Raw genomic sequence first — 11,923 nt, 5'->3', positions numbered from 1 at the left:
TCTAAGGTGGCCCTGGAGCACCGGTTGGCTGGCGGGAGAGATGAGTTCAGAGGTGAAGGCCACCCACAGGTCTTGGTGCTGGGAGGGGAGGAGGCACAGCACCTCTGCGTGCCTCAGAGGAAGGTGCCCAGCTGCAGCCCGAGATGGGTAAGGGAGAGCACTCCAGGCAGCGTCTGGAGCCTGTAAAAAGGGCCTGGGTTTAGAAATGGTCATCGGGCACATCTGTGTGCAACCCAGGGTTCACCTGCAGGCCCGGGGGTGAGCAGGCCTTGTAGGACCAGCTGGTCCCACTGGGGACGGCTGCTCTGCGCACGGTGAGAGCACGTCCGTGGGATGTCTGAGTGCCTCTGCGGCCGGTGGTTAGAGAGACCAGAGCAGAGCACGGGAGAGGGGCCCGGCAGAGACCATCAGCAGGGCTAAGACGACCAGGTGCCTAGCAGCGGGCAAAGCTGGAAAACAAGGGCCTTGCCCCTGGGGTGCCTTGCCCTCTCCTAGCACATGGAGGCTCACGTGGTTTGGACCCCCTAACCTGTGCTCCCTAAAGATACCTTCTAGGTATCTTTGCAGTTGTGTTTCAGCTGCAAGCCCAGAAAAGCAGCAAAACCAGACAAGTGACACCATGGCTGCCTCAGGACCAGATGCACTGACCAAGCCCACTGAGTGGGCTTTTGCTGTGGCCAAGAAATGCCTGCTTGCTTTGCTGCACTTTCTCTCTCCACTGAATTCTTTCCTTAGGGGGGACAAGAACCCAGGTCTGGTGGCCTGGCTGGTAACTTCACCCCTGAAGGGAAGGGGGCCGGGTAGCAGGCCTGGGCAGGGGTCTCTCTCTCTGCAGTGCAGTCTCCTTGACTACTGAGGTCGCTGACCCTGCCTTTGGTGGGGACTGATCTCATTCCCGAATTTTTGCCCTACCCACGAGACCACTGCAAACGGATGCGGTCCCCATGTGCCCCTGACGGGGTGTCCGGCGGGCGGGCCCCGGGCAAGGTGACAGCAGCTTGCGTGCTGGTGCGTGGCTGTGCCCGAGCTCTCTGCCGAGCCAGACGCGCGGGACCGCTTGTCGGTGACCGCGAGTGGCTAGCGGACACGCTGGAGCCGCCGCGCAGGCACGTGGGCGCGAGTGGCGGGGACGCACGTGGGCCACCCAAACAAAGGCTGCGCCGCGTGACCACACTCGCGCGCGCGGACCTGCTAGGGCAGGCGCGCTCCCGCGGGCCCAGGCGCCGGCCGCGCGGGGGGCGGGGCGGGGCGGGGGCGGGGCGAGGCGTGAGGCGGCCCCTTTAAGGCGCGGCGCGGGGCGGGGCTGTGCGCGGAGCTCCGGGCTGTAGGTGGCGCGCGGGGCGGGACTGCGGCTGCGCAGGCCAGGCTGGGGGCGCGCAGGCTCCGCACAGCGGGACGCGAGCGCGCGACCTGGCGCCGCCTCCGCCTCCGCGCTCGTGGCCCGGACCCGCGGGGCCGCCTCGTCCGCGCTCCCCGGCGCCGCTGGGCTCCCGGGCGGGCGGCAGGTGCAGCGCGGCCGGGCGGCCGGCGGGTGGATGAGAGTTGGCCCCGATCTCCGCTCAGGGTAAGCGGCGCGCGCGGACGCCCACACGGACCTCGGCGGACAGCGGGACACCCGGACACGTCCCGGCGCTGGCCGGCCCGGGCCGCGACCCGCCGCGCCCCGCCGCGTTCTCCCCGGCGCCGGGAGCCAGGAGCCAGCGGCCCGCTGCGCAGGGCCCCGCGCGGGCGCGCCCCGCACACACGCCCCCGGGCCCGCGCGGGCCGGGGAGGGGCGCGTCCCGGCGCCTGGTGTCTCCGGTCTGCGTTGTGCTGGGCCCGCCAGGGAAAGAAGGACGTTGCGGGGCGCGGGGTCTGGGCTCGCGTGGTGGTCGCGGGGCCAGGGGTTACCGAAGCCAGGCGGGGGCGTGGGCTCGGCGCGTGTCGTCTTCCCGACCCACCCTGTGAGGGCACAGGAGAGGAGGGAGCCCCGGGGCCCTGCGACCTCCGTGACGACCCCGCCAAAAAGTTGTGGGCCTTCGCCGACTCCTCACACCTCTGTTTCTGCCGTCTCCTCTCCCTTTGTTTGGGACTGTTGGTCAGTGGGGCTCTGCTGGGGCCCAGGCCCCTGGGCAGGAGCGGAGGTGGGGTGTAGTGGGGCAGCTTCCAGCCTGGCCCTCATCTGCCCAGAGCAGGCCCTGCACCCCTGTCAGGCAGGGTAGGAGAGCCAGGGACGGGCCCTGCTTCACGTGGAGACTCTGTGGCGGAAAGTGCGCCAACCCCGGGGGCAATTCCAGCACCCTGCAAGCTGGGTCCTCCCAGCAGCCCTGCATTTCCCGAGGCAGGGACCATTGCGTTCAGGGGACACCTTTTGTAGCACAGGGTTTCCTTCTTGCCTTCCTTGAGAGGGCTGGCGAGGAGATCAGAGTTTGGAGCCTCTCCCACAAATGGTTGCCCAGCCCCGTGGCTTATTTTCCAGCAGGGCCTGGTGAGGCGGCAGGGCGAGACTGGGCCAGGCTGTCATGAGCAGCAGGCTCCGGAGGCTTGTCTGCCCTGGCCACACACCTGCTCTGACCTTGGGCAACTGAGCCTGTCTTTGTCTCAGTTTCCCCTGCCAACGGGAGGGGGGCAGATGGGGCACACCCAGCACAGAGTTGAGCACCCTGGCCAGGCTGGAAGTGCCCTTTGCCCCCCGCCCCCCTCCAACGGTCATGTTTCACTGACTGTGTCTGCCCCTCCCGTGTCCTGAGCCTGTTTAGGGACATGCAGTCTGGCTGGGTGAGTGTGTTCCAGGAATGCCCTGGCCCCTGCTCCGGTCTGGACAGTGCTGGACTCACGGCCAGGGCTGCCGGCTGGGACCCAGGGACTGGAAGGTCGGTGTCCCTAGCCTGTAGGCGGGTGCCAGCCCCGTCTCTGGCCTTCTTTCCTCCGAGCTGCCCCGGCGCCCGGCCGTGGGAGGTGGCAGTCCTAGCAGTGTGGCTTGCCCCTGTCATGTCAGGAAAGGCGTTTCCTGGAAACCCAGGGGAAGCTCTCGAGCTGTGGTCCGTTCGGCCCTGGCCCTGTGGGTGTCTTGCTCAGTCTTCCACCAGCGCGCGGGGGGCCCCCACTTGTCTGCGGAGCCCATCCTGGAGTGGGTGTCAGGGGGCGAATTGGCCGCCAGCTCCTGTGACCTCTGCTTTCCTCCCCCTCCCAGGGCCTCACCTTCAGCAGCTGGAAACCAGGATCAGGCTGGTTTCCCTGAATCACCATTTTTGCTTGTGATAGAGAGCGGTCCAGGCTCAGTGAAAGTGGAGTGTTATTAGATTCCAGCACTGGTTGCCAGGGGAGGCCGTGAGCCTGAAGCCCATTCCGTCTGTAACAGAGTATCCGAGCCGCGCTACGGTGTAACTGACGGCGGCACCAAACCCAGACCACGACCTGACGGGACCGGTGTAATCGGAAACGGGGCTCTGCCAGTGTTTCCATAGTGTCGCCCATGTTAGTGGCTGTGCCGTGGGTACCCTGGCACGGCAGGGGCCCCAGTGAGCCCCTTCCAGCTCCCCACACTTCATGGGTTGGGAGTTTCCCTCCGGAAGCTGGATCTGGCCGAGCTTTGTGAGGGAATGGGGCTCTCCCCTGGCAGTGGCCTGGTCCAGCCAGGTGCTCATTTCAGGGGGAGAGCGCACCCCTTGGAGCTAGGCTGCCACCCCTGGTGTGGCCTCTGGTCCCCATCTCTGCTGCTTGGCCTTCTGAGAATGTTGGGGTGAGGACTCCTGCCTTGTGGCTGCCGTGGGCCCTGCAAGGCAGGGCTGGGAGGCCACGTGCCTGTCATCGGGGGTGGCGGAGACCTTACTCCCCATGACACTCACTGGTATCAGAGGGAGAGGAGGGGGTGGAGAGGGAGAGGAACAGGATGCGAGAGGGAAACATCGACCGATCACCTTCTGTGCTCACCCGTGGCTGGGGAACGAATTTGGAACTCAGGTGTGTGTCTGGACCAGGGGTCGGACCTGCGACCTGTCAGTGCTCAGACGACGCTCTAACCTGCCGAGCCACACCAGCCAGGGACAAGGAGACCATTTGTGTCAGGAGCTGAGTGCGGGCTCACTGCCCAGCGGGGCTCCTGCCAGTGTCGGGTGGTGGCAGAGCTCCCTGTGCTGCAAGAAGTCACAGGTGAGCCGTGAGAAGTGAGCCGTGGACGCAGCTTCTGCTAGCCTGGCCGGGCCCCGGCGTCTGCAAGAAGCCACTGGGGTGAACGCGACAGTTCCAGTGGGGCCTGGCAGGCCTTGGTTTGGGGGACTGACAGCCGGCTCGGACTTTCTGGCACTGCCCTGGCCTGGGCCTCTTCTTCCTGGCTCTTGGGTGGCGTGACCATGGTAACTGTCCTGGATAGATTCTGGAGAACCTGAGGGGTGGGTTCAAGTGCTCCCCCGTCGGTTCCTCGGACATGGGAGGAGGCCCAGGTCCCCAAAGGTGACGCTGCTGTGGTGTTTAGAGTGGCGAGGCAGCACCTAGCCCCGGGGGGTGGGGGTGGGACGGGGGGGCAGCCTGGTCCCTGCTGGGAGCCGCTGGGGACCAAGAAATGTAATCTGTTAACTTGAGAACTTCAAGGCCGGCTGCTCTGGCTGCTCTTACAGGTGGAGGAGGAGGAAAGTGAGGTTCCCTAGTCAGAGAAAAGCTGGGGTGTTCGTGTGGCCTGTACACAGGGGCTGGGTGGAGACACTGCCGTAATCCCTTCTAGTGACAGTTGCCATCTGGGCTGTTGTGTGGCCTCCAAGTCGGAGCCGGGGCCGTGATTACGTGTGAGCGCCGGCATTAGCGCCCTGCAGTTACACCGGGACGCAGGGAGCGCTGGCCTGTCAGAAACCTTAACAACGGCACCGGAAATCCGTCGGTGCGGCCTCAGACATTGTGGCCAGTGTGTTCCACACACTGTCCCATGTGGTCCTCGTGACGGGCACTTGCACCCCTTCTGCTGCCTTTGAGGAAACTGAGTCACAGGGAGGCGGGCCTGGCCACCTAAGCCCAGAGCTGGGCTGGGGGCTGGGGCTGTTTGTCTCCAGACGTGAGTCTGCCTCCTGAGTAGCCCCCTGGCAAAGCTACGTTTCTAGGGGTTTGTGGAAGGAATCCGGGTGAGTGCGAAGTGACGCTGAGCCCACAGTGACAGCCACGGGGCCCCCGACCACTGTCTGTGGTGGGGTTTTGTAGCAGCTGCAGGGGAGGCCATTCTTAGCTTCACCTCCCTGCGAGCAGGCCCTGGAACGGAGATGTTAAGCCGCGTGTCTGAGGCCACAGCCACTGAGTGGTGGAGCCGGCTGGAGCCTGGCAGTGCCTGTCGGGGGTTCGGTGGGGAAGGCTCTCGGTCTTGCCGTGTGTTCGTGGGTGGGGCGCTCCACCTGTCCGGGCTTCAGTCAGACCACTGTCAGCCAGCGCCCTGGTCTGCGGTTCGGCAGCCTGAGGTCTGGAGGTGGCCCTGGCTGGAGCTGGCCCAGGAGGGAGGAGGAAGAAGGGGTGGGAGGTCCGCCCCATCCTCAGCACCGGCTGGTGTGGGTGGAGCGGCCGTGGTTGTGTGGGAGTGAGAGCTTCTGGAAAGATCCGTGACACCGCGCCCTGTGATGTGGGGGCCCTCAGAATGCACTGCTCTGAGGTATCACCTGTTCCTTGGGAATGGGGGGAAGGGCAGCTCAACCACAAGCCCTTGGAGGCCCCCAAACCAGAGTCAGGCTGTGAGCACCATGGAGGGCCTCGGGGGCGAGGGGCCCCAGGAAACAGTTCCCCCTCCCAGGGTCCCCGTGTTCAGTGGAGAGGGCTGGGCTGGCTGGGCAGGTGGGCATGTGGGGCATGACCCCAGCCTGTGCCCCAGCCTGTGCCCCAGAAGCTGCCCAGGCAGCTCAGTTTCCTTTCCCAGCTCCGCCCCTGCCCTCTGCCCCTCTGCCCCCTCTGTGGGGTGTGGGCCACCTCTCTGCTCCTTCCCCTGGCCGGGCACCTCCTGTATGTGTCTAGGTGGGCGCGCTCAGCCTCATCGGGCACCCGGGGTCAGAGTTCACACCAGCCCCTTCTGTCGCTACAAGCCATCCAAGGACTCTTGGTGCTCACTGTGTGCAGACCCCAGAGCCCTTTCCTGTCTCCCGTTTCATTGTCAGTGGCCATTTGTGTGAGCTGTACTCACGCCACCTCCTCCAGGGAGCCTTCCCGGCCATTCCACTCCCACAGGGTTAGGGTGCCTGCACTGTGCTCCCTGTGTGTGGCCGGCTGTTGACCTGCCAGCCTTGTGAGTTCTGGAGGAAAGGGCCCGCTGGCTGGCCTCATGGGGGCGGTGGCGGGCGTGTGGGGAATGAATTGTTGCAGGGGCGGCTAGGGACGGGGTGGGGCACCTCTCTCACTGACTGCCCCACTATTTCTGTCCTTGATTATCTTTTTGTTGAGTGCACACACCATTTCACGGCATCCTGCGTGGCATGCTGGACTTAAAAAAGAATGGACTCATTTTTAGAACGATGTTAGATTTACATAAAAATTGCAAACGCAATGCAAAGATCCCATGTGCCTCCCTACCCTTCCCCCTGCCCCGTGTCTCCTGCAGTGAACAGTGGGGGCTGTGGTCCCCATGAGTGAGCCACATCGACACACTGTTATTAAGTAAGGCCTGTGCTTTATTTAGGGTTCCTTACCGTCCCCCGATGTCACTTTCCTGTCCCAGGACCCCCAGCTGGAAGCTCCTCTGGGCTGGGACGCCTCTCTGACCTGACTCTGCGGACAGCCTGGGCAGCCTGGGTGGGGGGGTGTCGGGCACACGCCAAGGCCCCTCTCCGTGGAGTTTGCTTGGCTGATTGGAACTTGTCTGTGGGAGTTTGAGTGTTTTTTTCGGGGTCACAGTGAGGTCATGGGTTTGGGGAGTTGACAGAGGGGAAGTCCCCTGCCTGACCACCATCGACCTTCTTCTTCTGGCCGAGGCTGTCAGGCCCCGCCCCCCTGGGGCCCTCCCTGCCCACACTGTCCTCTTTGGAGGGAGGTTGTCACGCACGGCCCAAGTGAAGGGGGTGGGGGCCGAGTCCCCCCTCTGGAGGGTGCAGCGTCCGCGGGGACAGCCTGGAGACCTCCCCCCACTAGTTAGTGCAGTCCTGACGGAGGTCCGTGTGCACTTGCGACCCTCGGGGCTGTGAGACAGTCCTCACCCCGTACTCATGGTCCCCTGTCCCAGCTGTGGCCATTGGAGGGTCCCCGGTCACCATACCCCATCTTGGTGGGGTCAGGGGAGCGTGTCCTCACTGTCCGGCCCACCAGGGCTCTGGCTCCCCGTGTGTTCCCCACCCAGCCCCAGGTCAGCCAGGTCTCCCAGGAGCTTCCGTGGAGGGTGCTTCCAGAGGCCCAGATCTGGGTGCTGGGCGTGGCCGCCTCAGAAACGGAATGGGGACACTGTACGTCTGTACCCGCTTTGCAGACATCAGCGCCCGCTCTCAGGGAGAATGAGTTCTCTCTGTAGTACGCAGCCACGGTCTGACACTCACCACACGGACCTAACTGTCCGGTTCCATTGTGGCTGCCCAGCGGGCTCAGAACTGTCATCGTGGCCGCAGGAAGTGGTTGTGTGGGCCGCGGTGCGGCACACGTGGGCAGTTCCTTCTGCACTTACAGGAGCAGGTGGGGGGCCAGCGGGGTCCCCTGCAGGGTCCTGCAGAGGCCGGGGGAGGTGTGTGGAGGCGGTGGCCTCCCTGAGAAGGTCCGAGACTTGCAGGGAGAGGCAGAGAGGACGGCGGGTCCCTGCTGAGCCTGGGCAGCCCTGCCTGCGTGCGGGTGGGCACACACCTGATCCCCTCTGAAACCTGGGAGTGGGGTTGACTTTGAATGCACCCAGAGGTCCGGCCCGGCAGCTGCACCTCCAGGTGTGCATCCTGAAAGCCCTTTTCTCTCTGCTGTCGGGGGGGGGGGTGCCACATGGCCCCGTGCCTCCCTCAGTCCTGGGGGGCGGTGAGGAGGCGCCGGGGCCCCACGGGGGGCAGGGCTGTGCTGGGCCCCACTGGGCTCCTTCTGCTTTCGGGGCTGGGTGTGTGCGCCCAGAGACCCCGAGCAATGGGCACAGGTGGCTGTGGGTGCCGTCCGCCAGGGGACGTCGCCCTTCCCTGGGTGTCATGCTCTGGGGTGATCAGGAGAGTTTCTGGGGTCACAGTGGCCCTGGCGGCTGCCTGGTGGTGGCGCAGAGGGGGCACCCTCCTCACCCTGAGCCTGGCCCAGCCGCAGCCCGGAGGGCAGCCTCCAGCTGGCAGTTCGGCTTTTCTGGCTGGGAGTGACCCGGGAGGTTAGGAGGACCTGCAGACCGTCAAATCACAAATCACTTCTGCCAGAATCTCCCTCTTGGGAGGGCAGACTGTGACTGACCGCCCCCAGGGCTGCCCGGGGTCCACCGCCCAAGGGCTGTCCCCTTGTCCGAGGCAGGGGAGGGAGGGGGAGCCCAGCCATCCCCAGGGGCCCCGCCTGGCTCTTCTGGCAGCTCGCGGCCGTGCCTCAGGTTCTTTCAGGGCCTGGGTGGGCTGGTACCCAGGGGCTGCTTTCTGTTCCCTCCAGAGAGGAGGGTCGGAGGCAGACGGGGGACCGGACAGGAGGACACTTGGAAGGCCTGTGGTCCGTGCTGCCTGCGGGTCAGTGGCAGCAACCCCGGCCCCCCCCACCCCCCCACCCCCACCCCCGGCACTGGGTTAGCATGTGCAGGTGTGCTGGGCCCGCCAGGATGAGGCGGGACAGGGGTGTTGTGTTCGACGGCTGTTGCTTAGGAACTCGGGGAGCAGACAGCTCCTATCCGGGGTCGTCCTTTAGAGAGTTAAGGTGCTGTGTGAGGTGGGTGTGGGGTGGAGGGGGAGGAGGGCAGTAGGGGCCCGAAGGTGCTGGGCCCAGAGGCAGAATTTTGAGGAGTGAGGGGGGATTTGTGGACATCACAGTCCCTCGAGCCCAGCCCACTGGCTGCAGATGGGACTTGGCTGCGGCCGGCACGTTGCTGGGGAGGAAGTGAGATGAGCCAGCTGCCGGAGAGCCAGGCGTGGGGGGCAGGCGGTGCTGTGGGCAGGGTGGGGACATGCAGGGCGGGGTGGCCTGCCGCCCTGTGTCCCGGATGTCACACCCTGCTGGGGTGGCCTGGGGCCAGGTGTCGGTGTCTGTCTGGAGGGCCCGGGGCGTGGCCTGGGAGGGGCGGTGGGCGGGCAGGGGCTTTAACTGGGCTGCCCAAGGGCCGAGTTCTAAGCTGACCATCCAGAATCGTGGCTCTGGGGGTGGACAGGCCAGGGAAGAACAGCCTATAACCCCCATCTGCTGCCCAAACAGGGTGCCCGTGGGGGAGGGAGGGAGGAGGCCCCGGGGGGCAGTGGTGGCACCCGGAGGGAGGTGCCAGGCATCACAGGTTGGAGTTGGCTCTGCTTTCTCCAGGGGCAGGCAGCTGGTTCTTGGAGGATCCAGGATTCTTGGGGATCCTGTGGGGGTGGGACCGGCCTCGAGGTCGCAGGAGAAGGGGAGATGGGGCCTCCCTCCAGCAGCCGCCCCCTAAGCTTTGAAAAGGCCCACCTGGCCCTTTGTGGTCACATGGCCACCTACTGCGTTTGGAGACTTGGCCATGGGGGGACGTGAACCCTGGGTGTCAGGGCCCCTTCGACATGGCCCAAGGGTGGACTGCATGGTGGGGGCCGGGCTGACCGGGGTCTGTGGGGGCTGTCTGGGGAGAGGGGGGCTGGGGGGTTGCAGGCGTTGGAACAAGTGCTGGGTGCCAGGGGTGTGTGTGGTGGCTGCCGCCCCCTCCCCAGAAGGGGCCACCTTGTCCCTGCTGTGCAGACGAGTGTGTGCAGGGCCAGAGAGTCATGGGGGCAGCTGTGCTGCCTGCAGGCCTGGCCTCCCTCCCTGGCCCCCCTGCCCACTGCTTTTGGGCTTAGGTGTTTAGAAGGTGGACGTGGCTGTGTTACCCATGTGTGGGCCTCTTTGAACCCCTGACCACTCTCTCCTGGCCCACGCTCTGTGGGGACCACAGTCCTCTCCACCTCCCAGCCCCTCCGAGAGACTGTCCCGCACTCATCCGTTCTGCAACCCCGGTCCACAGGTGCCTCGCTGGGCCCAGGGCTGCCTGCCCTTGCCCGCCCCGGGAGGGGCCACCTCATCTCACATTCTGTCGCCTGGGCTTAGCTGGACTTTGCCGCTGCCTGAGAACACGGGGGCTGCAGCTCGCACCCGTGTTTACCAGAATCAGACGAGGCCGGCACCGCTGCCAGTGTCCCCGCTCATGTCCTCAGGGAGGCCTGTGTCCCCTCCCCTGTACTCTGGCAACTGTTGCCATGCGGGACGGGAAGGGTCAGGCGGTGCTGATGGGCCACTGGCTGCCCTGGGCCTGCAGGGCGGTCGGCAGGGAGTGTATCTTCACCCTCGTCCCCGGCGCTGGGCCCAGGGCCTCTTTGAGGCAGGTGGCGGGTGGTGGGTGGCTGTCCCTCCGCCTCCCCTCCAGGCTGCCCAGCACCCCAGGCCGACCCCTCCTTTTAAGTCGGGCGAGCGTGTCTTTCACGATGGACTGCTTAGCTGTGTGACTGAAACTCATTAAGTGACTGGTTCTCGCTGAGTCATTGGGAGAGCCCTGTGCAGCCTCCCGGCTTGGCCACTCACGCCGGGGCTGGGCTGGGCTCAGTCTCTCTCCCAAGGTGGCCAGTGTTTCGGTCAGGTCAGGGAGGCACTGCGCCTGCTCCCCCAACAAGGAACCCCAGGGTCACAGCGGGGTTTCCCTCCCCAGAGTGGAACCGGTGGCTGCATCTGTGGGGACCAGCCAACTGGCTGGCACCCACTGCGTGCCATGCAGAGGTCTCGGCCGTCCCAAACCCCATGCTTCTAGGACACGGCGGTGGTGCTGGTGGCGTGGGGGACGCCGGCTTCCTGCCTGCCGCCGGTTCTTCCACACACAGAGGCCGGCCCGGCTGCATGGAGCTGTGAGGTCTTGGTGATAAAAGGGCCTATTATGACCTATTTATAAAGCACTTCGGAATCACTTCCACGAGTATTGTCCTAAATTCTGTGTAATTAGAAGATGTAAACCCTATTCTGTGATTATTTTTGTTCGCCAACATAACCTGAATTAGAGCTCTCTCTGTGTAGGTGTGTAAGAAGGAAGCCACGCTAACAAAAACTCAAAAGGAGCCAACTCTTATCCACCAAACGGCACCGGTGTGGTGCCTGTGGGCCGTGGGCCGCGCTGACCCTGTGATGGGCAGGCCCTGGCCCCTCACCTGCGGCAGAGGGGTGAGCCCACGGGAGTGGTTAAGCCTCCCCGGCGCTGACTGGAGGCTGGTGAGCAGCACCCGCCCAGCGCCCCCCACCCCCAACCTCCGGCACCCGGCCGGCAGGTGAGCCTGGTGCTCCAGGGGAGGTGCGCACATGGACCCCCCAGGTGAGGAGGGCAGGGTCTCTCTGCTCAGCGGTGCCTGTTAGCTGCACCGTGGGCAGGGTGGGCGTGGGGCCGGGTTTGCACAGCAGCTCCCGTGGGTTGCAGGGGACTCGAAGGGGGCGACTCCTTCTGCCTGTGTTCCAGTCGTGGCCGCCAGCGCCCGCCACCGGGGCCTGTGTGCTTCCTTGCTGTCAGCTGAGTGGTCCCCCTCCTGCTCATGCCCCCAGCTGCCGGTGGGGGCAGCGCCCCGGCTCCTCGTCCCCTGGTCTGCGCTTCTCTCCAGGGTGACCCCGCACCGTGGTGTGATTGCGGCTTCACCCACCTGCTCAGAGGCGTTTGCCCGCCCCCGATGTGTGAGAGAGGGACTGGTGGACATGGGCGGGTGGGTGGCAGAGGCTGACAGGGACATTCTGGGCCAGGTCCGAGAGCAGACAGGTGTGCTCTGGGGTGGGCCGGGCTCGAGAGCCACCAGCAGTGGCCAGAGGAGCAGTGAGGGGGCTCTGCCCCCTCAGAGTCCATGGGTGGGGAGGACACCCGGGGGGGGCCAGGGCGGGTGGGTGTTTC

The 11,923-nt window shown here is 65.4% G+C and overlaps 1 protein-coding gene across 1 annotated transcript in view; it reads left to right on the top strand.

The window, feature by feature from the left end:
- Positions 1-1,392: 1,392 nt before the first annotated feature.
- Positions 1,393-11,923, top strand: part of GRAMD4 (GRAM domain containing 4) — a 51,554-nt gene continuing 41,023 nt past the window's right edge. Inside the window, exon 1 of the mRNA XM_037049313.1 lies at positions 1,393-1,564. Coding sequence (XP_036905208.1) covers positions 1,536-1,564 — 29 coding nt within the window. The 5' untranslated portion in view covers positions 1,393-1,535. The remainder of the gene's footprint in view (positions 1,565-11,923) is intronic.

This window comes from Sturnira hondurensis, unplaced genomic scaffold (genome assembly GCF_014824575.4).
Source record: "Sturnira hondurensis isolate 20B ecotype Veracruz unplaced genomic scaffold, ASM1482457v3 Scaffold0000780, whole genome shotgun sequence".
NCBI lineage: Eukaryota > Metazoa > Chordata > Mammalia > Chiroptera > Phyllostomidae > Sturnira > Sturnira hondurensis.
This window is presented reverse-complemented; position numbering and strand designations above follow the sequence as displayed.